This window comes from Mauremys mutica, chromosome 2 (genome assembly GCF_020497125.1).
Source record: "Mauremys mutica isolate MM-2020 ecotype Southern chromosome 2, ASM2049712v1, whole genome shotgun sequence".
Taxonomy (NCBI): Eukaryota; Metazoa; Chordata; order Testudines; family Geoemydidae; genus Mauremys; species Mauremys mutica.
The window spans coordinates 67,400,132-67,425,111 of record NC_059073.1 but is presented as its reverse complement, the minus strand read 5'-3'; the positions used below and the strand labels follow the sequence as shown (position 1 = coordinate 67,425,111).

The window sequence follows — 24,980 nt, the reverse complement described above, 5'->3', positions numbered from 1 at the left end:
GTAAATCAGGGATAACTCCTTTAATAGCAGCATAAGTCCTCTGTGATATCAGAAATGGTGCCAGAGGGTGAGTTCATAGTGACATATCTTCATTTGTTAAGCATGAGACAAAAAGTAGTCTTGCAGCACTACTGAACCAGTGTGTGCACCTTGCTGCAATAGCACACTCTTTTTGACAGTTTGTTTTAAAACAGGATTTTAAATGAATGCAAATCACAAGTATTTTAAACAGAAAAGAACATAATAGTAGAAGGAAAGTAATATGAAAGAGTGATCTGTTAAATAATTAAACTTCATAGAAGAATTACATTTCTTTTATTTTCTTTTGCATAATAACAAAATATAGAGGGTAGATTCTCCCCACTCAAAGTCAAACCCACCCAAGGGGGCTTTTTGCATGGAAATCTCTATAATGATTCTCTCACAGAGACTCCATTGTGTGTAGAAAACCATTCAAAAACCTTGCCATTTTACACTGAGCCCTGGCACCCAACTCCCCAGCAACCCAACTCCATTGCATCCGTAGACTGGAGCGCCACAGAAAAAGTGACGGAGCCTAGGATCATATCATCATTTCCATGTAACGTCTGTGAGGCCAGGGTGGGGGGGATGATGGGTATTCCTACCATCCATTCATCCTCCTCCAGGACTCTGTTTCCACACTCTACAGCACAGATTCCCCAGCATGCAGAAAGGGCTCTGCCAGCCCCAAGGAGGGAAGGGGCTGCATGTATAATAGAGACCGAGGGGTATGTAAATCTAACCCCAAATTTTTAGGAAAGTGAAGTGTTCTGAGATAGCTAGTGGTATTTTCTAGACTCTTTGTAGCTGCTATATTGGCTGGGGACACAGTTTCCAATTGTAATTCAGAAGATAACCACGATCACTGTTATTTACTCCAAAAAAGTACAGAGTCGCTTCTTTTCAGATGTATGTGTTTGATTTAGCAGCTAGCTCTTCCCTGTAGATGAGATTCTCTTTCCTCAGAGAGCAGCATGTTGTGCCTCTCACAGCTGAGATGTAAGGAAGACAGCTTGGACTGAAAAGATGAAAGGAGGGAAGAGTGGTGAGGCTCTTTTAGAATGCTTTTAAAGGTAGAGCTGTTGTATTAATTTAGCTGGAATACAGACGCCTATTCTTGAAGATTTTTTTCTATTATTTTATGATTATTTAACTCAAACTGAAAATAAACACATTACAGGCCTGGGGACTGAAGAAACCTGCAGAAGTCAAGTGCTGGTAGAAGCAGTGAGCGGCTTTTCTGAAGGTGGCCTCTTCCACCAGAGCTGAACTGAATCAATAGTGGAATCATCTGAAACCACTGTAGTTTGGGAAGAAGCATTTCACAAGAGCACAGCTTTTGTTTGATCTTTGGAGGCTTGGAGGCTTCAAATAAAAACAAATCAAGCAGGAAAATGCCTTTCTGTCAAGCCAATATTTTGGAATTATCCACTGCTGCAACTTCAAATGTGCTGCAGTGTACACTGAGCTGGATCACTCACCTCCTGGAGGCTTTCCTCACAGAGCAGCTCCAACACCATTCAGTCAGGAGGGCAGGGTTCACCCCAGTCCCACATACTGAGTTCTGGGGCCCTATCACAAACCTTTGATCTCCAGAGGGTCAGAGCCATCGCACTGAGACGCACTGTGCCTCTGCATCAGCTTTGGAGCCTCACTGTCTGCCTGCCCAATTCCTGATAGCGTGGTTCCAGGCAAGACACACTGCATGGGCTCTGCTAGCCATGGCTGTCCTCATGACCACTGAGGAAGTGGCTCTGTGGGAAAGATAATACAGGCCCAGGCTCTATTACCTTTCCCAGATAACTTCCACGGGGAAGAGAAGGGAAACTGTGTAACCCATTGGCCCTGCCCCACCCAATGTGTAGTTTGCCACCCTCTGTCAACCTTCCCAGGCCTCCCCCCTCCCACTGACACCACCATTTGAAACACACTCTGCAAGGCCCTGCGGGGAAAAAGGATGTTTCGGTAGAGGTGGCTCCCTCTCCCAGCAAACACCCACTCCAACTGGGAGTGGGGAGATCCAGGCACAGAGGGTTCCATCCATGTTCAGATCAAGGGTGCATGAGCTGACCTTTTGAATGGAATAAGGCGGCCCAATCCTGGTCCTACTAAAATCCATCCTAACACTCCCTTAGAATTCTATTGAGAACCAGTTCAAGCCCAAAATGTTAACTATATAGAACCCTAAACCAGATTAAAGCTCTTTGCTGTATTATAAACACTGTGTAGACACGGCTCATCACTTATATCGCAGCTGGTGACAAAAACACCATTAGCTTCTATTTTTCAGAATTTTGCATTAACATTTAGATCAGATTTCCTGATTTCAGACTTTAAATTTTGCTTAATTTATGGTTTCAATTAAATGGCTATTTTCTTCATAGCACAACATAAACCCAAGAATGTTTCCTCTGTGAAAATCAGATTTGCTTAGAAAATGGACCCATTATCATGTAGGTGTTTTTTTGTTTCCAGTTTTGCTTGAAAATTTCATGTACCTTAGTGACACATTCTCTGAAAACAGGCACTTTTTTGAGTGAACAAAATTCTATGAATCGCCCATAGTTCTTTAGTTTGCTGAACATATTTCCACACCACTCCAGCCACAACCATCTGTGCAAGTGACTATTTATTTTCTTTTTAAATGATTTGGTACGAATGAGCTAGACAAAGGGGCTAGAGATCTAACCATTCAATTCAAAACTAGCTAACTCTGACAGTGAGTATAGTGGAATGACAGCTGCTCACTGTATCACTGTTAGAAAGCCACATTCTGACTGGCTCAGAGGATGCAATTGTTTTGTGCTTCAGTGAACCACAAAGCAAATTCTTCATAAGTGTCCAGTTAGAAAAACAAATTGTCCGGCAAAATGTGAACAAGCTTTTCCCTATTTTTCCTTTCCTTTGGGAACATCATAAGGGGGAGAATACTATTCTTATTACAATGTTATATTTCTGTAGTGCATAGGAATGTGCTTGGTGTCTCCCAAAACAAATTAAGACATTGTCCTTCCCATTGAAATAAAGGTAACATGAGATAAGTGAGGGTCATAAACAGACAAGAGAAGGGAAAGGAGGAAGAAGGAGAAGGTTGACATTAGGAGGGAGCAGTTATCCAGTAAAGGCTTGATCTTCTTCCTATTGACATCAGTGAAAAAACTCCAAGGGCCAGAGTGTGAACCCTTGTTCCCACTGCTGAACAGTTACTGGCAAAAGACATCCAGACTTCACTAGGACTGCCTGTGAAAACAACTGCACAGTCGGGCCCCACTTGACTGCCGGGGGAGTAGGATCAGGCCCTAGCATTCTGATAGTTCTGTTCCTTGTTTGTTCTTTTGTTACTCAGGTAATTAATAAGTGCCAATCTCAGCTACCAATATGTATTGGACCTGATTCTTCTCTTACACTGGTGTAATCAGGAGTAACTCCACTGCAGTCAATGGAGTATAAAACTATCATAAGTGAGAGGAGAATCAGGCCAACTGGTTGGAATCCTTATCAACAATCATAATTAAGTCTAGATCAAACCAATTTATACAAGAACTTCTCTACCACCTTTGTGCCCATATTAAGCAAAAATGAAAATGTGTTGGAATGTATAGGAATGGGAGATCTAAACTTATGTTACATAAACTTTATACCCTTCAACTGAGGTAATATTCCCTGAGCTGTTTAGGCCAAGTTAAGGCCTAATCCAATCAACAGTGCAGCTGAAAGATCTGGCCTACTAACATTAATCACTTTTCTTTCCTTTCTCTGCACATTATGTATTACTGCTTGCTTTCTTAAAGAAACCTGACTGAAAGTGAACTTGGTAATCAAGGTGAGAGGATGAGGCTGAACCATTGATTAATATAATGGCAGCATAATATGGTCCACATTAAACTCTATCCCCTTCACAATACATCCTAGTATCTAGTTTGCTTTTTCAACCATTGATGTGAATTTGTGTGTCTTCATTGTAGTAGCCATGACCTCTACACCTTTTTTTTCTGTATGTTAACTAATGTGGAATCATTGGTGTGTAGGTAGCTTAAATTGTGCCAGCTTTAAATTGTGCCACTAATTGCCTTAATTTGCCTATCAAATACTGAATTACTGCATGGCTAGCTAACAGGACACAGGATTGCCTGAGCTAGTGACTTAGTGCAAAACTGGCCACCTATCGAGGTGAATAAGGGACAACTTAGTCCTTTTATTTCATCATGTGAATATTCTCTCTCATATCAGTAGCAATATTTCTCCTAATAAATACCAAAATCTCCAAGAATTTCTGTGATGAAAAAAGAGATTTAGTAAACTTCTCTCCACAATAGCCCGCAAAATATATTAGCATTTTCAGTTGTGTACATTGTGTTCAAGGCTTTGTATTTACATACTAAAATATTTTATTAGCTATCAGAAAATACAGAATATAGGCTAAAAATATCTAAGTAGTGTAAAGCAGAATGTCATTCAAGGCCTCAGTCTCATAGCCACAGTATTATTTGATGCATCTGAAGAAGTGATTTTTTTTTACCCACGAAAGCTTATGCCCAAATAAACCTGTTAGTCTTTAAGGTGCCACTGGACTCCTTGTTGTTTTTGTCGATTCAGACTAACACGGCTACCCCCTGATACTTGAGTATTGTTTTGTTTACATTCATATAAGACCTTTTAACACTATCATACTAGAATGCTTATAGCAGTTGACATAGATTAATACAGAGTACATTTTTCACAACAGTTATTCTGAGTCTGCTGATACCAACAGATGTGTTTTCCTTCAATCAGTGCTAAACTGTCAGGAGACCTGTCCTTTCAGCAAGAAAATAAGTGTCGGACTCATGATTAGATATTTTTAAGTTGTCACTTAATTTAAAACTAAGTTTACTGGGAGCTAGTGCTTTTATTCTATGATCAATTAATTATATTGTTGAATTAACTTCTCATATTAAAACAAACACTGTCAACTTAAAATAAGTTGTGAACAAACACATTTCTCTACTTGTGTTACAAGTAACACCTTAGATTATTAAAAGTGGGGAAAAAGAATTAAAAATCCAGTTTGTCACTGTTTATGCTCTTTTGTCTCTACTGTTTTGTCTTCTCTCAGCAAGGACAATAAAAAATCAGTGCATTCACATTCTGTGTTATCGTTAGCTTCACCTTGCTCATTGCAGGTGTTCCTATGACTGGGTTTCAAACACTGCCAGGGAATATTTATGTGTTCAGCACCAACAGTTTTCTTTGGTGTTTTTTATTTATGTTGTGCAGAAAGGTTTATATGTATTATAAAAGCATATTTTTTTTAAAAATGGGCCAAATTTATATTGACTGTTCATTTGCCAACTTTTATTATGTAAGATTAAGAAAAGAGTAAGATAAATTAAATATAGTCCAAAGTAATAGGGTTAACCTGCACTATTAACAATTTCATTCTCCAGGACACACTGTTTCCTAGTGTATCTTTGTTCCTTTAATATCAAAAAGAAGTGATATTTGAAAGCTTTTGATTACAAAGGATTGAATTTCTTTAGCTCATTGATTTTTTGCTTTCACTTTAGTAAAGAATTATTTTAAATGCAGATGATAAATGATAACAAGATTTGTTTCCATCTTTGACCTTTCCGTGCATTCACTGACTCAAAAGGTTTAACATTTACTTGAAAAGCCATGTACAGATCTAATGGGATCTTCAAGAAAAACCAGGTATAGCATCCTGCTATATATTTGCACGCTATAACCTTTAGCTCAGAACCATATTCTCAGGTCACTTTAAGCACAGTTATTACCTGCAGTTGGGATACAGTCAATGGATATCGAAATAATATCCAGGTAACACTTTCACTGCAAGGTGGGATGGTAAGGGAGCCCTCATATACCCAATAATCACGTAGAAGAGGATCTGAAATTAAAAGGATAATTTAATGTTAATGTAGTAATTAAGGAGTTTCTATTCACATATACACAGATTTTATTATAATAATTTATACTTACTCTGTCCCAAGAATCTAAAACTGCTAAAATCTACAAAAATGGCTATTATCCCTATATTACAGATGTGAAAAACAAGGTTCAGAGAGTGTACGTCCTCAGTCACACAGCAAATATATAACAGAGTGGAAAACCGATTCCAGGTCTTTTGATTCCCTGGTCTTCTGCTCTAATCATTAGTAAGTGCTGCCTCCCTTAGGACTAGACTGTGCCTAACCCTGCCTGTATAAAAGGGAAGATGAAAGAGTTAGTTCCTTTCTTGTAGCCTGGTCAGAGGAGATCAGACACAGTTTCAGGCTCTGATCCTGCAAGGAGCTCAGAGCTCTTTGCTGGATTGGGGTTTAAATTCCTTGTGCTCCCACAGTGAGAGGGCCAAGAGCTGCAACAGAAACCCCATGAGGAGGAGCAGGTATGGCGAGGGCTGTAGTTATACACTCCCTCCATATCCACATGTGCACCTTGGCATCATGAGGAAGAACACTTGCTGCACCCTACAGTAAAGGTGCCACTGTAGGCATTCTCCTAGTTCTCCCGTAGGCATTGTTCCACTGCAAACATCTTCACCCTCACCCAACACGGGCACTGGCTTAAAGCCACAATCCAGTCCTTAATTTTAGGCAGAGCTGGTAGGCAAGGGTCCTGTGGAAAAAAACAGTATGTGAGCATGTAATTAAAGACTGTATCATAATGCATATGCAACTGGGGGCTGAATTAAAGTTGCATTTGCAGCCTTAATTCTGGCATTTCCTATCTTTTGAGTACTTGACTTTCCACCTTAAAAATGTTCTTTTAAGGTAGTTTTGGGTCTGTACTGTGGAAAGAGACTGCCACAATGGCATGGAATTTGGCACAGAGGCAGCCCTTACAATGGAAGCTTTGTTCTGAAGGAAATTGGTAGAACTGGTCAAAAAAGGGATCAAATTTTCATGACACCCTGCAATGGGGTTGGTTACACTTATTTGTCTTTGTTGGTCTAAGACTTATTTGCTGTGTGACTTTGAGCAAGTCACTTAACTTCTCTGTTACCCATGATGTAGATATCCTAGCATTTGGGGCATGCTTTCTATTGACATCAAGCCCAACGGAGCTGTGGGGATTAATTATCAAACATTGGACAGTAGTTGTTAAGAAAAACAGCTCTGTATAGGGAATTACTCAAATCTACTCTCTAAAGTCTGGAGGAGTAGAGAGCACTGCACAAAGAAAACACACAACTTTCCCTCTAACCTGGGTCTAATGTCTCCCCCAGAGCCAGCAGGGATGGGAGATTATCAAGATGGCTGGCCAAAGAGTAGTGGATGCTGCACAATCTTAAAGGATGTACTGGCATCCACACTCTCCAGGCACACTGGAATGCTCAGGGAAACACTGTACCTCCACATCACCCCAAGCTGATGTATATTGTGACTTCCTGTGAGTATCACAGTTGTCAGCTGCATGGCAGAGGCGATAATCTTGAAAACAATTATTCCACACGATAAGAAATATAATGGGTACTCAATGGGTAAATTGCTGGTAGCCAGACACAGTTCATCTCCACTGTTGGTCAATGAAGCACCCACATCCAGGTCTACAGAGAGTTTTGCTATTGATTCAGCTACATTAAAGCTGTTCTCAAGGAAAGAATGAGTTGCAACAGGATTTTATAAAGTGGCAAAAGGTGTTTGACTGTTCAGAACGCAACATATGTAACAGTACATCTACACTAGTAAGTAAAGGTTTGCTGTATATGAAACAACACCTACCTGGTAATAAAGAGTTGGGATTAAAACAGGGTATTGTTTTGGACTTCCCCTGAAAAATCAATACAAATCCATCTCATCTCCAGTTCTCATTAAAAAGATGTCGAAGGGAAAAAAAAGAGCCTTTGAATGTTGTCATCACAGTAAGCCTTGAATTTCTGTCCCTGGCAACCACTGATGACAGTCTCCACTGAATCATCATTACATTAGTCCTTGCAGCTATAAAACCCTTTTCTTTCTTTCTTTATTTTATATTTTCTGTCCAAGGCTACCCAGCCCATTTTTGTAGATCTTTGATAGCTTAGTCTCTCCTTTTGGCATGGAGCCCTCTGCAAGGCCTTGATCCTGCAGCTCACTGCATTAGCTTCAGTGGGGTTCCACATAGGTGAAGCTGCGTGTCTACACACAGTGAACTGAAAGACTGGCCCCTAAGTGAGCTTTGTCCCAAGCAGCCTGTTTACTCCATTATATCTAAGGGCCAAATTCTGCCCATAGATTTCTCATAGCAGGTGGCCTTTGAGATCATGGATGACAACATGTGCATCAAAGGACAGAGTTAACTGCACAATTGAAAATGTCTGATTTTCAAAAGTGAATTTCAAAGCTTTGGGGGGGGTTGCAAAAAGGTGTTTTACACCAACATTAACACTTTATAAATGTAAAAATTACCAGTGAGTGTGGGGGGGGGGGGGAGAGTGTTATCCCCTGGAGGAATATTTTGTTATATGTTGCATGTGGGTTTGTATTTAGTAGCAGATGGCGGGATCTCTGCAGTGGCTGTCTTGCTTAAGGGAAGGGGAAGCATTTTAAGGAAGATCCTTTTAATTGTTCTTTGTTTACATTTGCTTTAATTTTTATTTTAAATTGGAAGCACCTAGAGATTATTAACAGGTACAGTAAAATTAATTAACTAAAAATGTGTTTTAAAACAAAGCATTTGAAAATCAATTCCCTCCTACATTTACATGCCAAATCCTGAGTTTCTGGATTTATATTTCTCACATCAAAATGCCTAACACAAATCCAATCCAAAGCCCATTGACTTCCACTGATTTCAGTGGGTTTGGATCAGGTCCACTGAGCAGGAAGTGTTGTGCTTCACTCTGTGATTTGGAAAGCTTATTAGAAAAACATGTAACACACCAATTCTAAGTATTAGCAAATATATTATCATAAACTTCTCATTAACCTCTTTTGATTATGGTTGGGTTGAAATTGAAGATGTGACTTTTGGGTGTGACACTTTATAATATAAGATTATGTTGATGTGCTTAGTGCAAATAAAATGTATGTATGCACAAAGCACGTATTATGCTGACCCTCTGAATTCATGAGTGAGCATTCATGATCTTCCTGCTTTTATCTGTGCTACCAATAGAGTATAAAGAGTTCTATACAATCTCTCGCGCTCTCTCTCAGACACACATGTACACAAACACACACACAGTAATAGTTTGTAGAAATGAATGCTACACCTGGAGTACATGAGATATTGTTCAACTAAAACAACATTTAACATTCAGATTAATTAATAATAATACATAGTTCCTAAAATTCCTATACTTCTGTCTTTTCAGACCTATACAGTGCTTTTCATTCATCGATCTCAAAGCCCTTTATGAGGCAGGGAGATTAAGTGTCTTGATTAAGTGGTCACAGAATAAATCAGTGTCAGAGCTGGGAAGAAAACTCAGATCCCCTGAATCCTATTCCAATGCCATATCTAATTCATTGACTCTCTTAACAGGGTTCCACTATGCTATAGCCATATTGCAGTTGTGATTTTTCCTGGGTGTTTGGTCTGCATATTCTGCTCTTGTATAACTTGAAACCTGGCAGGTTGGGGAATACTGACACTGGGGTTCTCTGAACATTCAGTACAGATCTTTCTTGGTGGTTGATTTCACATTGACAAAGTATTGGTATCATTAAAAAAATCAATACTTGTGAACTGTTACCAGTATATGAAATGAAAACTTTCCCTGCAGTCAGAATAGGAAATAACTGTACTAATTGTGTGGGATTTATTGTTAAATGTTGACTTTTAATGGTGACCACTGTATTATGGCTCCCACATGATATCTTAGCACAAACATTTCTGACACTGTACTCTCTGCTTCAGTTTATCTTCTTTGTCATTCCCCCATTCAGTCCGTCTCTGTCAAGTATTTCTGTTTCCCTCAGACAATTCCTCACCTTGTACTGGATGTCCTGGAGAATTTCAGTTACGGCCTTTAGGCCTAAATGTTCCTTTCCTATCTGAAACATAACAAACAAACAAGCAAACCCAAAAATGAACTTCACTGCTGTGTTGTTTCTGAAAACTAAGAGAGAGGTCAACAAGTCTGGCCAGTTCAGTGCTTGTTTGTACACAACCTTGGATTAACCAACTATTCTGTTACAAACAAGAGGTACTAATTCCCATACAATAAAGTCATTGGCCAGAATTAAACTAGGTTTAAGTAACTTGAAAACAGTAACAGAAAGTGACAGAATTTTTAAAAAAAGTCAAAGTCAAGGCTGATAAGCCTGAACTCACCTTGTTTTGCCTCAATAGTGCAGCACATGCTTCATGTAGGGGTCAAAGCCATGCAGCATTGTGAGATATAAATGCCAAGGCCATAATTTGTCCTTACACATTTTTGTTAGAAAAGTACATAGAAAATAACTTAGTACACAAGCATGACAGAAACCTTTGAGTTTGTTCCCATAGTATTGCACAGCTGAGGCTGTGTGCTCCACTCTTTATTGAGGACAACCTCTCATTGAAGCTAAGGAAAGTTTGCTTGGATGAGAAGTGCGGAATCATAGTTCACCCCTTTCTTCCCCACCTCACCCTCCATCCACACCCCTTTTATACTCCAAAGGTGAAATCCTGGCCCCATTCAATTCAATGGCAAAACATTCCCATTGACTTGAATGGGGCCAGGATTTCACCCCATACCTTTATTGAATGTCTTTGAGAAGCGGACAAAAGACACATGTAGAAAGAAATTTTTAAAATGAGAGATCCTGATTATTTAATGTAGATTTAAAGTAGCCAAGTTGCATTGTAGAACCAGGATCTGATTCTAACCTGAAATATATACATATGCTCACACATACATGCACACCTGCCATTGACTTCATTAAGAGCTGTATGCACATGTACATGGGCACAAATGCACTCATATAGTTTACAAAATGTCATTGTTTAAATGCAGTATGTTTCTGAGCTAGGTACATAAGCACTAATAGAGCAGCCTGGGCATATTTAAAAAAAAAAAGAAAACCTACAGAGGCCAAAACACACAATTCTCCCCCTCTGGAGAGGATGAGAGAAAGAATGAACCACATATGACCAATGTTATTCACATTACTTAATGCCTTATTGCTAGGTGCTCAGATACTAAGATGGTAAAGGGGGTGTGAGAGTCCATACAGAATAGAATCATAGATTCACAGTTTCCTAGGACCAAAAAGGACCATTCTGATCATCTGGTCAGACCTCCTGTATAACAAGGGCAATAGAATAAAATACAGGGAGCATTTTCAAAAGCACGTAAGTGATCTAGGAGCACAGGACCCGTTGACTTCCAGTGGGACTCATGCTCTTAAGTAAGTGATTTTGAAAATCCCTCCCTAAAAATCAGGAACACACAAAACTTCCTGGGCTTGATTTTGATGTAACCATGCCTCATGATTTCAGCAAAGTTCTTCCTAACTTACACCATGCATTGTGAGAGCAGAACAAGCCCTCCCACACAGTGTTTTTACATTCATAAGAATGCTGACAAGATTGAAAGACCTAAAATTTGACTTTTTTTCTAATCTGCCAAATTTTTGTAAATGCCTGTGCATGGGTGGAATTGGAGTGCAGAGGGAACTGGCACCAAGGCAGGAATAGTTTTTAAAAAAAAAAAAAAGCACCCAACACTTCAACTGACTAGTGGTGTTGGGGCTGTTAGGGCATGTGTTTCTGCATATAGGTTTTTAGGAGGCAAAAAGTTTCAGTAGGAGTTTGAACCTCCAAGAAGCAATTAGAAACAGCAGTGGCTTAAAAAAAATCACTCTTTTTGTCTTTAACAGAAGTGAAAAGAAATGTGACTTAATTTGTTTTCTCACTTTATGCCATTAATAAATAGCATAAAGCAAACTATGATTTTTTAGACAATTTTTAATTATGTGGAGCCTTTCTTGGCTAATAAGAAAACACCATGGAATGCTTATGGCGAGAGACAGAAGTAAAAAAAAAAGATATTGGTTATGTTTCAAAGATTTATTTAAGAATTGTATGTAACTTTGTAAGTGACTCCAAAGTTACCTCTGCTGGAATTAGAGGGTGACTTACATAAGCAATTATGACATAAGCCTGTAAGATCTGAAGCTGAGAGAACTGAGAATTTCTAGCATTACTGTTTAACAATTCTATCTCAGCGCTGAGACTGTAACCAATGTACCTTTACATTCAAATAGAGGTAAATCTCAGAGGTGCTCAGAAGCTCATTATGGAATATGACCAATTAACAGTACAACTGTGAAAGAAAATCCATTTGATCTAAATGTGAATCATAATTCTCTTCCTCAAACCTCCTTAAATGGAACCGCTCACTGCTTGTCATGACTAGGGTTATGTGAAATCGATGCTTTGGGTTCACGAGGGGGCTGGGAATCAAAACTGGTTGGCTTTGTTCATAGGGTTCACAGCTCTCGAAGCCACTTAGTGTCACTTAGAGTCAGGGGATCACATGAACACCCAATTAATTCCCAGGGTCACCAACAGGCCACACAGCTCCTTTCTTTTTGACTTTTCAGGATGGGCTGCCCTGTGAGCACCATGACCCAGCATCTCCCCATCGAATGTGTCTGAAGAGGGAAAGTCTCTCCCCACCTTATACTCCGTGCAGAGGCCACACTATGCTGGTGTCCTTGGGTCTAGCACAAACTCTCTACAGGGTTACCCCCATTGGCAGCACTGGGGCCACAAAGTAAGTGGAGACTAATCCACACAACACCCCTCCTGTCCCCGTATCTCCCATGGCCTGAATAACAGGATTGCCCAAGAATGGAAGGGAGCAAACTTTAAGTGGACGTGGTCCCTGAGAGCTCTAGGAGGTGTCGTATCCCAGAGGCACACTACCTCCTTCTGTTCCCACTGGAGGGGTGTGATTCCACACCTGCCCCAGCACAGGCCTATGTTTTACTGCCACCATTTACAGGTAGCACCATGCTGCTGTACACAACAGTTTAGGACAAGAAACTAAGAATTTCCTTTTCCAACTGAAACTTCAGGGTGAACTGACGAAGACAGGATGTAATTACCTCAGCGGAAGTTTGGCCAGAACATCAGAGCTAACAGCCTATTTCTTATTAAGAGTGCCGTGGGACTTTTAACGAACAAAGAAGTGGTCAGCACTTCAGTTTTCATACAGCACCTGCAGCAGCACAGAACCACGTAGCACTGACTGAGTGAGAAGGCAGCGTGGCACCTTCTGAATTTCCTACACCACTTCCTGCTGCCACCTAGGTGTTCTTTAAAGGTATGGCATCCAAGTACCCACCCAGCCCACTGCTCTTTAGCTTATATGACATGACAAGGCTGCAGGACAAGACAGTTAGATGGCATGTTTTCCATTCTTTAGTTAGATTATTTTAAATATGTTGCTTTTAATCAAATATCATTTTAGTTACCATTTACACTGCAGATACGTGTAGACAAATCCTTGTTGTATTAGAATACAAGCACCTGTCGATTTCTTTTGTTTTCTGAAATCACTAACAGTAGAAAGTAGAAGGGGACTCTTTTATAGGGGCCAAATGATAACATGTGATCACCACAGTAAAATATTTACCTGCACAAACAGAGCAATGATAGCTATCCCGTGCTTCTTCCCCACTGCCTCGTCAATACTGCTGTACCGTGTAGAGTTCCAGTGGATTAGATGGAGCTAAAACGAAATGATGCAGACAATGTCAACAGTAGGTAAAAGTTTCTGTGTACCTGAGAAACAGGAAGGTGATTTTAGCTGAAAAGCCAGCACATATTATAAAAGATGGAATCCCATGATGACCATTATAAGTCCAGTAAGAAAGAAGGTCCTGTTGATAACTTCCCCTCCTACTTTAACCACAGAAAGGATGCCTTGCATTCAGCTGCCAAGTATCCATGACAAAGGCATGGATCAATGTGGTAACTGTGCATTACAAATGGTGTACTCCCTCATTTTGAGGCACTGAAATAAACTCAGCAAACTCAACCCATCGGCATGGCCTCCATCACTGCCAGCTAGCTCTCTTCCAAGCCTCAAATTGATATTCGCCACGTTAGAGCATGGCTGTGGACACGGATTTTCCTAACATTCATTTAATTGGCTGGCTGTGCCTTTTTGATAGTACGTCTCATGAACTACCACTGCAATGGTGAACCACTGGGACCTCAGCAATGAAGAACAATCCCTCTCCTCCCCCCACCCCGCCACCCCCGCTCATTGAATGTAATGGGTTGGGAAAAGGGGAAATGGGGAAAAGGTAAACACAGGCAGCATGACTGGGGAGAAGTGGAGACAGGCAGCTTGCAGATGCAAGAGATGAAGGTATTGGTGGATAATAAGTGTGTATTAAACTGCCTTTTCCCCTCCCCAAAGTGCCAATAAAAGCCTGTGGACATCCAGCTACTTTTAACCAGCTTCTCTGAATCAGGGCTTGAATTAGTAGCTGCACATGTAAACAGGAAGCAGTAGTCACTGGCTGGTAAAAGGGAGGTCTTATTCTGGCAAACTGGTACAGCTCCCCAGCAAGAATTGGGAACCCCTGTCATAGAAGCAATTTGTTAATGAAAAGAAAGAAAAGGGAAGACTGACAGCTTTATATAGTCAATGGCAATATGCATTTCAAACAGCTGACTGTTTCCAGCACTAATGATAACATGTTATCTCCTTGGCTATGGCCCATAGCATTACAGAGGTTTCCCCCACTCAAGCATGTCTGCTTTTAAGTTTATCTAGGAGCAGCCATGGCACATTCCATACAGATAAAACAGCTACAAAAAAACCTAAATTTAATTCCTTGTTGTCAAATCAAGTGATCGATGTTTTGCACTGTTAGATGTTTGAGGGGTTAAAATGTCACCTGCTTATCTAGCATTTTTCCCAGTTTCACAAAAAAGAGTTTTTAAAATAGAGTTTTTCTCTGTCATTTCTGCCTGGCACCCCCAAGCAGTGATGACTGCTCTCCACCCCCAGAGAGTTTGTTTAGATTGCTCAGCATCTCCCATGATCAAGCCCTCAGACTGCTGCCTCATCCCTTATTTCAGCTCAGATAGAAACCGAACATACAAATCTGATTATCATTCTGATTATCAATGAAGGATTTTTAAATGTACTGTTGCAAATCAAATTAGCATAATAGATCATTTTATTCATTCTGAACACAAATATTTGACATGATAAAGAAAACTCCAAGCTAAGTTTCATTAGAAAGTCCACTTGCATTGAACAGTGCTAATATAAAAAACACTTACCCATAGCTACAGAAGTTATAGGCAAATAAATTACCAGATAAAACAAGACACAGAACTAAGTTGTGTCCCTGTACGTCCTGCATTCATAAAACCTTACTTGGAAGCAAATGAGTATGAAGGAACAAATCAGTCTATTTGACATCTTGTTTAAGTTTACTATTTAAATGAGTCCTTTTGTAACTTTTGTAACTTTGTTCTTTTCATACATTTGAAACTTTCATAAACTTTATTTCCATTTTCACTTTTTAATATTAAATGATTCTTTAAAAAGCAAAACAAAAAATCAAATAAAGACAATTTAGTTACTAATGCTGTCTCTAGGAAAAAGATGAACTAATACAATCCAATTAGTTTAGAAGGCAATGTCTATACCTTAAGTCAGACTATTTGTCCAAAATGCTACATTATTTGATTAGACTGGAATTTGCAGATATTACATTAGCCACTAGAGGGGGCTCATGCAGTCCCATGAGCATAACAAACCCTGAAATTAACAAGAAAAAATCTACTTCCTACAAACAGGTCTGTACAGACACCCAAAAAAGAATAACATTCCAGTGACTCAATTGTGATGGCAATGTCCTTGGTACTGCAGAAAACAATACCCCATATCACTGCTATTAATTTTATTTTAAATGTCAGCATAAACCTTTCCTTCTGTGACAGTAACAATGGTCTTGAACGTTTAGAGAGCTCATTACTTTGACTAAGTCAACAGGCAGATCTGAGCTAAAGCCACCATGACATTCAGTGTGTTGTTACATTCAAAGAAGTAACATTTGTAATCTGACATTTTTCTGCATTCTGTCAGCAACGTTGCAACAAGTCATTTTCTGAAGTTCTAAAAGGAAAATGCATGACTTGAGATTTTCCTCAGTGAGGGGGGAGAATGTCCAAGCCCCATATAGCACAACGTCAGCACCCTTTACTTGTTGAGAGGCAGACTGGTCCTAGATTAGGGTATAGGAGACCTGGGTTCTATTTCTGAAGCTGACCTGCTGTGTACTGGGGAGCAAATTACTTCACTTCTCTGTGCCTTCCCTGCTGGGTCTCGCCTATCTATTTAGATTGTAAGCTCTTCAGGGCAGAGACTGTCCACTGCTATGAGTTTGTATGTTGTCCAGTACAATGGGACTCCAATCTCTGTGTAACACAACTGATAATTTTTAAGAAAAACACATTAGTGATCAAATTTTGCTGTGGCCAGTCTACAAGGAGAAGCGGAAATCCTGTGAGGTGCATCCTGTGCTCCAGAAACCCTGGTGAGGATTTGTGCTGTGAAGTGCACCTTGCTGCTGCTCTGACCTGGAGCAAAGCTCATGACTACCTGTTTCTAGCTAGCACATACAGTTAACCACAGGATGTATCGGCTGGCTGAAGAGCAGTCACATCCCCACAGACCACTAACACTTGGAGAGGAAGTGCTGTGAGCTGACATGCTAGCATGCTATCTCTAGAGCTCTCCTTAGTACTATCAAAATATTCTGCCCTAAACTTTTCCAGGAGGGAAGAGGCTCCATATGCCTTTTCCTCGCCTCTTTCCCTCCCTTCCCTTCACTAGTTATGCATCGGTGTAGTAGATGTCAGTATTTAGTCCTAAAACATGAAGAGAAGTTAGACAAGAGAACAAACTGCCAAAGGGAGGTGTGGAAATGTCCACACTGGAGATATTCAGGATTAGTGTAGACACCAATCAATTAGGAACAGGTTAAATAATTATTAAATCAATCCTGCCACAAGTCCTGGGCAGGCACTAGGGGGACATTTGTAGGACTTTCCAACCCAAAACTTTCTAAGACTTTAGGACTCTGGTCATGGATACCCTAGGTTTAGATTGTAAACTCTGTGGGGGCAGGGACCACTGTTTTTTGTTCTGTGTTTGAACAGCAATTAGCACAATGGGCCCTGGCTCATGACTACAGCCCTGCTGTAATAGAAATAATTAATAATAATAATAGGCTGGTGGAGCTCAGGATGATTATGGTCCACATCAAAGGAGGACAACTGCTCTTTTCTTCTTGTATCTGTAGAGCCCTGTAGTGGATATCCACATCCACGGACCATTTTTGTGGCTCATGGATCAGATGAGGACACAAATTTTGTATCTGTGCAGGGCTCTGTGTACCTGGTTCTGTCCCTTGGCTTCAGAGGTTGCTTGAGCCACCTTGTGGGTGCAGAACCGAAGCACTGAGATGACAGTTACTACTAGGAGATAAAAATGGATGCAGAGGGTTATAAGAGAGTGGCGGAATAGGATGGGATGAATTAAAAGACTGAATTTAACTGTGATGACAGATGGGAGCATACGAGCATTAGTTAGGGACAGATTGGGCCTGGTTTTTGCATGTGCAAGGAGCCTTCCCTCCCTCACACTCCTGAGGCCTGGTCTACACTGGGGGGAAGAGGGGGGTCGATCTAAGATACACAACTTCAGCTACGAGAATAGCGTAGCTGAAGTCAACGTATCTTAGATCGAATTAAAATTATTTAATTCATGTCCTCGCGGCGCTGGATCAACGGCTGCGGCTCCCCCGTCGACTTTGCTTCCGCCTCTCGCACTGCTGGAGTTCAGCAGACGATGGGAGAGCGATCGGGGATCGATTTTATTGCATCTACACTACACGCAATAAATCGATCCCCAATAGATAGAATGCTACCCACCGATCCGGTGGGTAGTGTAGACGTACCCTCAGACAGGGGCCAGCTACAGTGGAAGGCCCGGTATTCTCCTGAGCACAGGCGCTGCTCTCTGCTGGTGACCACTACATAGCTCAGAGTGGCAGGAAAATATGGGGAGACAACACCACCCCCTCAGGTAAACACACAGTGCATGCTCCTAATGGGGTTACAGTGAGAACGCTCCCAGTGCCTGCTGGAAGAGCTCCAGGAGACATTGTGCATGGCACATCACAGACAAGTAAGGAGACAAAGGCCTTGTAGACAAGCAACAGAATGAGAAATGACCACAAATCATACTATTAAAGTGACCACACGCCTCACTGCATTCACTCTAGCACTGATGACTTTATACATGCACATTTAAACAAATAAATAGATTTATAGCTTCCTTAAAAAACCAATCAAGCTAATTCTCCTCCAGACTGGGGAGGAAGAAAGTTCAAAACTGTACCTCTTCCTTCTAGTCTTATATACTTGGGAATCATTCAGAGGCTAAATTGATGGAGGCCATATAAGTAAATAGATAGGTCCACCAAGGGGGAACCAAGAAAGGAAGACATCAGAAAGCAAGTGGAAAAACAATTCTGCTCTTAGGAAACTAGCATTTATTTTTTACTTTTTTTTTGTTTGTGTGTTCTTTTGTTTGTTAGTTGTTTTATTTCTAATATGGTTAGGCATACAGAAGTCAGGTGACAACATGAGATACAAAAATAAAAACAACTACTGGTGGCAAAAAAAGAAAAGAAAACCCATCTACCAACAAAGATTATACTATTTAAATTCTAAGGCCTACGTTCCGCAGTTGACAGAACAAACAACTCCTGTTAATATTAATGGGAGTTGGAGGTCCACCTTGGGAGAACTGATCCCAACAGTTTTGCAGATTTTTATAATACAAATATATGATGCATTTGTAAACTATACATTCCATAGCTTCACTTCCCATCCAACATGCAACAATTTATATTCACTATTGTGAGAGTGATGCTAACTTTTTGATCCTTATCAGACCAATGCACAATATTCTGCTAACCTTCATTTTACATTGAGGCAGTCATATAAAGAGCACGCATTGGTGATACCAGACTGATATGAATATAACCACAGATCTGGTAAAATAATAGATTGAAACCACTAGACTGTACTGGCAGTTTCCCATTATGTGGTTTTAAAGCATCCTTCATTCAGAGTAGAAACAAGCTGAGCATGTCAGTACAGCCAGAAAGGTTCTGTACAATTTACTAAGCTAAAGTTTTGATTTTCAGTGGTTATGATGTTTTTATTGAGCCAAAAAGAGTCAGCTACTCTGCTACTCTGCCAGTCAGGTGCACAATCGGAAGTATTTTCACAAACTGTTTATAAAACTACGAAAAGGTCCACAGCTATCAAAGAATAACTTATTTTCCTTGGAGGAGAAAATAATAATTCAGAGGATTTTATTGTAGCTGGATGAGTGGCAAGTTAGTAGCGAGTTCCTTTCAAGGTGAACTGAAGCCTTTAAAATGGTAAATAAATAACACAGCGCTGATAAAATTGACTTGTTCTGCCATCAGTTAGAGAGAAGTTTCTTCTTAAGTATCACTAAGAAACTAAGAATTGAGCCTAGGAAAAATATTTATTTCTTTAGGGGCCATATCCTGAGGACCTTACTTAGTTTTTACTCCATCCTTCCTTAATCCAAACATGCAGTGATCTCAGTTCTTATGGCTTTACTCAGACAAAATCCCCACTGACATTAACTTGAGGTTTGCATCAGTAAGGACTGAATACGAACTCAGTAAGGACCTGAGCTTCAGGCCCTATGTTAACGATGTACCTGAGACTTTAGAATGATTGACTAGCCCTGATTTAGGAAACCAGGCCTTTCTGTTTCCAGGCCACCACAGCAAGATCTTTTATGTCTGAATGAAAAGATGGGGCCCTGGGATGCTGGAGCCTGACATGGAATCAGAGGCATTCTCTGTACTGCTGATAGGTTTATTAGTTCTGGCAGCCAGCTTCTCTCGATAACAGAGTCAGAGAATCTTGTAAAAGTTTATTCCTGACTATGGCAATAGCTGTTCTATGCAGCTCAAAGGGGTCATGAGTTCACAGAGAACAAAAGTGAGCAATTAAGCTCTGATGTCAGCCAATCTTACTCTTACACATGGAGAAACCTAGTCAGGAAGTGCTATATCAGGTACCTGGCTGCAGACATCCAGCAGTGCAAACGCTGGATTGCAATGTTACCTAGTCTTCTAAGCTTATGCCTGACTTGACTCACTATTCGCCCTGCCCTGTACTGCCACATTCCCATATCCAGCTGCCATCTGAGTGACAGACCCCTCCTGAGATGCTGTATGGAAAAGCTCTCTTTTAAAATAAATAAATCGCAGCCCATTGTTTAGGATGACACATCTGATTAACAGTACAGATTGGCGTAGGATCTTTGAGATCTGGGCCCAGTGGTTGTGGTGGGCAAATGGGAGCCAGTTACCTACTAGGGTGAGTTGGCCTGTTTCACTTCTGAGCAAGGGAATGGGCTCACCCTTGGGAGGAAGAGTCTGTCTGGGAAAGGGAGGCTGAGCAAGCCATCTGTCTAGGGAGATAGGCTCACAAAAGTTTGGTGGATCTAAACCCCATTTAGCTTTAATCCAGCCCTGACTATAAGTATGTTATACATTTACACAATACGGAATAATTTGCCTGGTTTTTCTACATTAAAAAGTATTATATATAATATTTTTTACTTCCTTTAACTATTATGAGAGGAATTATGAAACCCACATTTGGTATTTGGACAAACATAAAGAACTATTCATCCTGCACTAGTGAAAGGACAGTTTTAATAGTAAACAAAGCAGCTGGGACTGGAAAAGCAATTACAGGCCAGCTCATGCTCCCTCAAAGGCAAACTTCTATTGACCTCAGTGGCAGCAGGACTGGGCTCTGACAGAAAAAGTCTGCACAAGGCAACAGCATGTTGGTTGAGAGAACTGAATGCAGCATGAAGCACCTGCACAACCTGGCTGTAGCCACTTCCCCCAGCTCGCAGCCATGGCCCATGGCACCCCTTTAACATGGTGATGTGGTCCTGAGCATTAGTTCTGCTAATGAGCTTATCAGCTGTGCTCTTCCCACACTGAGTTCTTCTCCACACTTCTATGAATAGTATGGCTGAGGATTTAAACTTCACAGTTGTGACACTCTGTGCTTTGGGGAAACCCCCTGCACCCCTATGTTCATCCTTATAAAATGATTGTGTGGTATCCAATGCAAAGTTTGTCATGTTGGGTGTCTTTGGAAGGCTCATGATGCACTGAGCATTGTTGTTATGGTAATGTTATAGGTTGTAATTTCATGTATATAGTTATGAGGCTGAAAGTGTGTCCTTGTGGCTTAAAACAAGCCTAGGCAAAACTCTCCAGAAAAAGAGGGGCAGTTCACACCTCATCAGGGCATGTATGGGACGAACCCAGCCCAGCCTCACAGGAACAAAGGACACTGGCCTAGGCAGCAACAAAGGATCTGTTGGACTCTTGAGTGAGTCACCCCCCTTCCCTTGGTCAGTCAGGGACTGCGATGAGGTAATGCTCATCTGACTCTGAAGTGGGGGAGACAAAGCCAAGAGGGAAGAAAGAACATGATAAAAGGGAGACACATTTGTCATGCTCTTCCTCTCTCTCCAACCTCCATCTACAGACATCACCTCCAAGCAACTAAAGCTCTGATCAAAGGGGAGAGCCTGGCTGAAGGGCAACCAGCCAGCCTGTGGTGAGAAGCATCTAAGTTTGTAAGGGCACTGAAAGTGTTACAATCAGCTAAGAATGCATTTTGCCTTTATTTCATTTGGTTGCACAATCAAAGCAGCTTACATGCCAGAGGCTGTATATGAACAGCCCAGGAATGGGGATTCTCACAGCAGATCAGGGTAAGGCTGGCTCCCAGAGTCAAGGATTGGAGTGGCCTACCAGATCACTAGTCCAGATAACACCAGGGGAACGTCACAACAGTATGTTGTGGATTCTCTCTATATATCTGCTCCACTACTTGTTGCCCATGGGAAGGCAGAAATGTGGCATGCCCATTGGTGGATTTTGTGGGAGGGTCTGGCAATGTGGGGCCAGAATGAGGATCATAGTGAGCAGATATGTACAATAATATGGTGCCATTTATGAAGAATCATTTTTCAGATCCACAGCTTAAACTGTATCAAAGTTAGAAAAACATCTTGTTGCTACTGTAACTTCACTAATGATTACTGAGCATGTGCTATTTTTGTAATCAGCTGTTCATTTTCTTCTATTGACTGAATTCTTACTCTCACTGAGGGGCTAATTATTACAAAGACTCCTTTCTTTTATGCAAGCAATGTCAAATTAAATTAATCCTTGGGAGCCTGTTTGTTTCTCCGTCAGAACTAGGTTACACAGAAATTTCCCATTAGCTGTGCAACTAGGTACTGTAATCTCTGGAACAGTTTGTTTAGGCCAGTATTGTTGTCAGCTAAGCATGTTTCTAAAGGCTTAAGACAAAGACTGTCCCTATGAGTTCTGTGTGTATCTCAAGCTCAAGAGATTCCAATGTTCTGTTTGGGTGAGCTAAGCATCACAAAGGTTATCGAGAGGGGTATCCAAATATATCCTATCCAAACCTGATTTCCCTCTGGTTTTAAATATTGTATGAACACTGTGGAATGGCCATCTCGGACAAAGACAAAGTGCAATACAAGCCTGGAGTAGAAGTTACAGCTGCTAGGATCAGCATTAACTTCCAGACAGATATCTGCATGAATAGCAACCCAGTTCAGAGGGAAGCATGCCCATCAACAATGACTACTGCCCAGCACCCCTTTGAATTTCCCTCCTCCAAATTGCTGAGCTCCTCCATCATGTGGCATGGCTGCAGAGGAGCCTCTTCTGGGTCCCTGTAAGGTTAAAACCAGCCCTGGGAGAGGGCTGGAGGGCTGGGAGAACAGCCCAGGCTGAGTGGGAAGCAGGCTCAGCTGGGGCCATGCCCCAATCAGGGCCCAGCTGGCCCTATAAAGGCTTGAACCAGGAGGTCAAGCAAACAGTCTCCCTCTGGCTGTAGAGGGAGATGAGCCTGTCTGCAGGGAGCTAGAGACAGGGTACCTGAGTGAAGCAGGGCTGGGGAAAGGCAGAGGAGCTGGGGAGCTCCAGCCTGGAAAGCCCCAGGCTGTGGCCTAGCATTGGGCTAATAAGTACTGGGGGTTGCAGAGGGCAGCCCAGGGGTAGGCCAAGGCAGCAGGTCCAAACCCAACCTTGCCAGTGATGAGTAAGGCCTAGACAATGACTGGCAGTAGCCCTATACTGAGGTGAGGTGGGGATAGTGGGTGGGGGTTCCCTGGGGAGGGGAGACCCTAAGACTGAGAGGTTACTGCTAGGGGGCAGCACCCCACATAACAGGGCACTGGGTCCGGGAGGGACACAGGGGCCAAGTGGTAGCAGGACACCAGCCTGCAGAGGGCGCTCCAATGGCTGGAGAGCTAATTCCCTGAGACCACCAGCAGGAGGTGCCGCAGGGGTGAGTCTACATGCTTACAGTCCCAAAATGGAGGGTGAGTCACAGATTCAACTCCTGAGCTTTTCCACCTAGTTGTATTTTTCCTTGCTCTCCTTCACATTTCATATCTAATTTACATTGCACCAGAAGAAAGGCAGAGAAATCGAGTAGAGGCATCCTAGTGCAAAGGGTTACATATAAATGAGTGCATCATTTCACATAAAAATTACAAATGCCTATATACCAATGCAGGAAGCTTGAAAACACAAATAGATGAGTTGGAAAGCCTGAGATTTGGAGAAGATCTCATAATAATTGGCTTTTGTGTACTAGTTAGATGAGAATGAACTGCATTATACCATGATTTCTGCTGCAATTTATTCTAGAAAGATGGTTTTGGTACAAAAGGAAAAGAAGTATTATTATGTATTAAAGAATCTATGGGCTATAGAGAAAGCTTCTTAGGAAGAATAGGTTTTCTGTGTAGAGCAGGGATCGACAACCTGTGGCACACAGTTCGCCAGGGTAAGCACCCTGGTGGGCCAGGCCGGTTTGTTTACCTGCCACATCTGCAGGTTTGGCTAATTGCAGCTCCCACAGGCTGTGGTTCACCGCTCCAGGCCAATGGAGGCAGAGGGAAGTGGCAGCCAGCACATCCCTCAGCCCATGCCGCTTCCTGCAGCCCCCATTAGCCTGGAGCGGCAAACCGCGGCCTGTGGGAGCTGCGATTGGCCAAACCTGTGGATACGGCAAGTAAACAAACTGGCCCAGTCCACCAGGGTGCTTACCCTGGCGAGCTGCATGCCAAAGGTTGCTGATCCCTGGTGTAGAGAATAATACTTATGAGGTAGATTCAGCATGAATAAAAATCTGAGTTTATTAAAATTAGGATGCATAGGGCTTTCAATCAGAACAAAGATGAAGTCAAAGGGCACAACTGTGGGGGAAAGCAAAAGCTGTGGTGAGCCATCATCACCCTTGCCCTTGGCCTTGGGGTTGAACCTGCCCTTGACATAAATTAGAGCATCCTAAGGACTGCTCTAACTTATATTAGCCAGTAGAGTCCTCTAGAGCAGTGGTTCCCAAACTTGTTCCGCCACTTGTGCAGGGAAAGCCCTTGGTGGGCTGGGCTGGTTTGTTTACCTGCCGTGTCCGCAGGTTCGGCCCATCGTGGCTCTCAGTGGCCATGGGAGACGCTGGAAGTAGTGCAGGCCGAGGGACGTGCTGGCCGCCGCTTCCAGCAGCTCCCATTGGCCTGGAGCAGTGAACTATGGCCACTGGGAGCCGCGATCGGCCAAACCTGTGGACACTCCATAGGTTCAGGTTTTCCACATTTTCAGGGGGGGAACATACCAAGGAATACTACCATGGCACTCAATTTCACCCACATGGGGCTTTCCCTGCACAAGCGGCGGAATATGTTTGGGAACCACTGCTCTGGAGTAGTGTTTCTCAACAACCAATCCATGGACCGGCATTGGTCCCTGAGATCTCCCTGGCACAGTTTAGGAAGGCAGCAAGCCGTTCCCTGGTATCAAAAAGGTGGAGGAACACACTGCCCT

At 41.8% G+C, this 24,980-nt stretch overlaps 1 protein-coding gene across 2 annotated transcripts in view; it reads right to left on the bottom strand.

The window, feature by feature from the left end:
- Positions 1-24,980, bottom strand: part of CA8 (carbonic anhydrase 8) — a 48,147-nt gene that overhangs the window by 2,565 nt on the left and 20,602 nt on the right. The window contains exons 4-8 of one of the 2 annotated variants that reach the window (XR_006576954.1): positions 13,571-13,666; positions 9,936-9,998; positions 7,743-7,791; positions 5,796-5,908; positions 1,605-1,775 (exon numbers count right to left, since the gene is read on the bottom strand). Coding sequence is in view for 1 of the 2 variants with exons in the window: in XM_045005563.1 (XP_044861498.1) it covers positions 5,796-5,908; positions 7,743-7,791; positions 9,936-9,998; positions 13,571-13,666 (321 nt within the window). In the remaining variant the exon portion in view is untranslated. The remainder of the gene's footprint in view (positions 1-1,604; positions 1,776-5,795; positions 5,909-7,742; positions 7,792-9,935; positions 9,999-13,570; positions 13,667-24,980) is intronic. The other variant, XM_045005563.1, reaches the window with a different exon arrangement.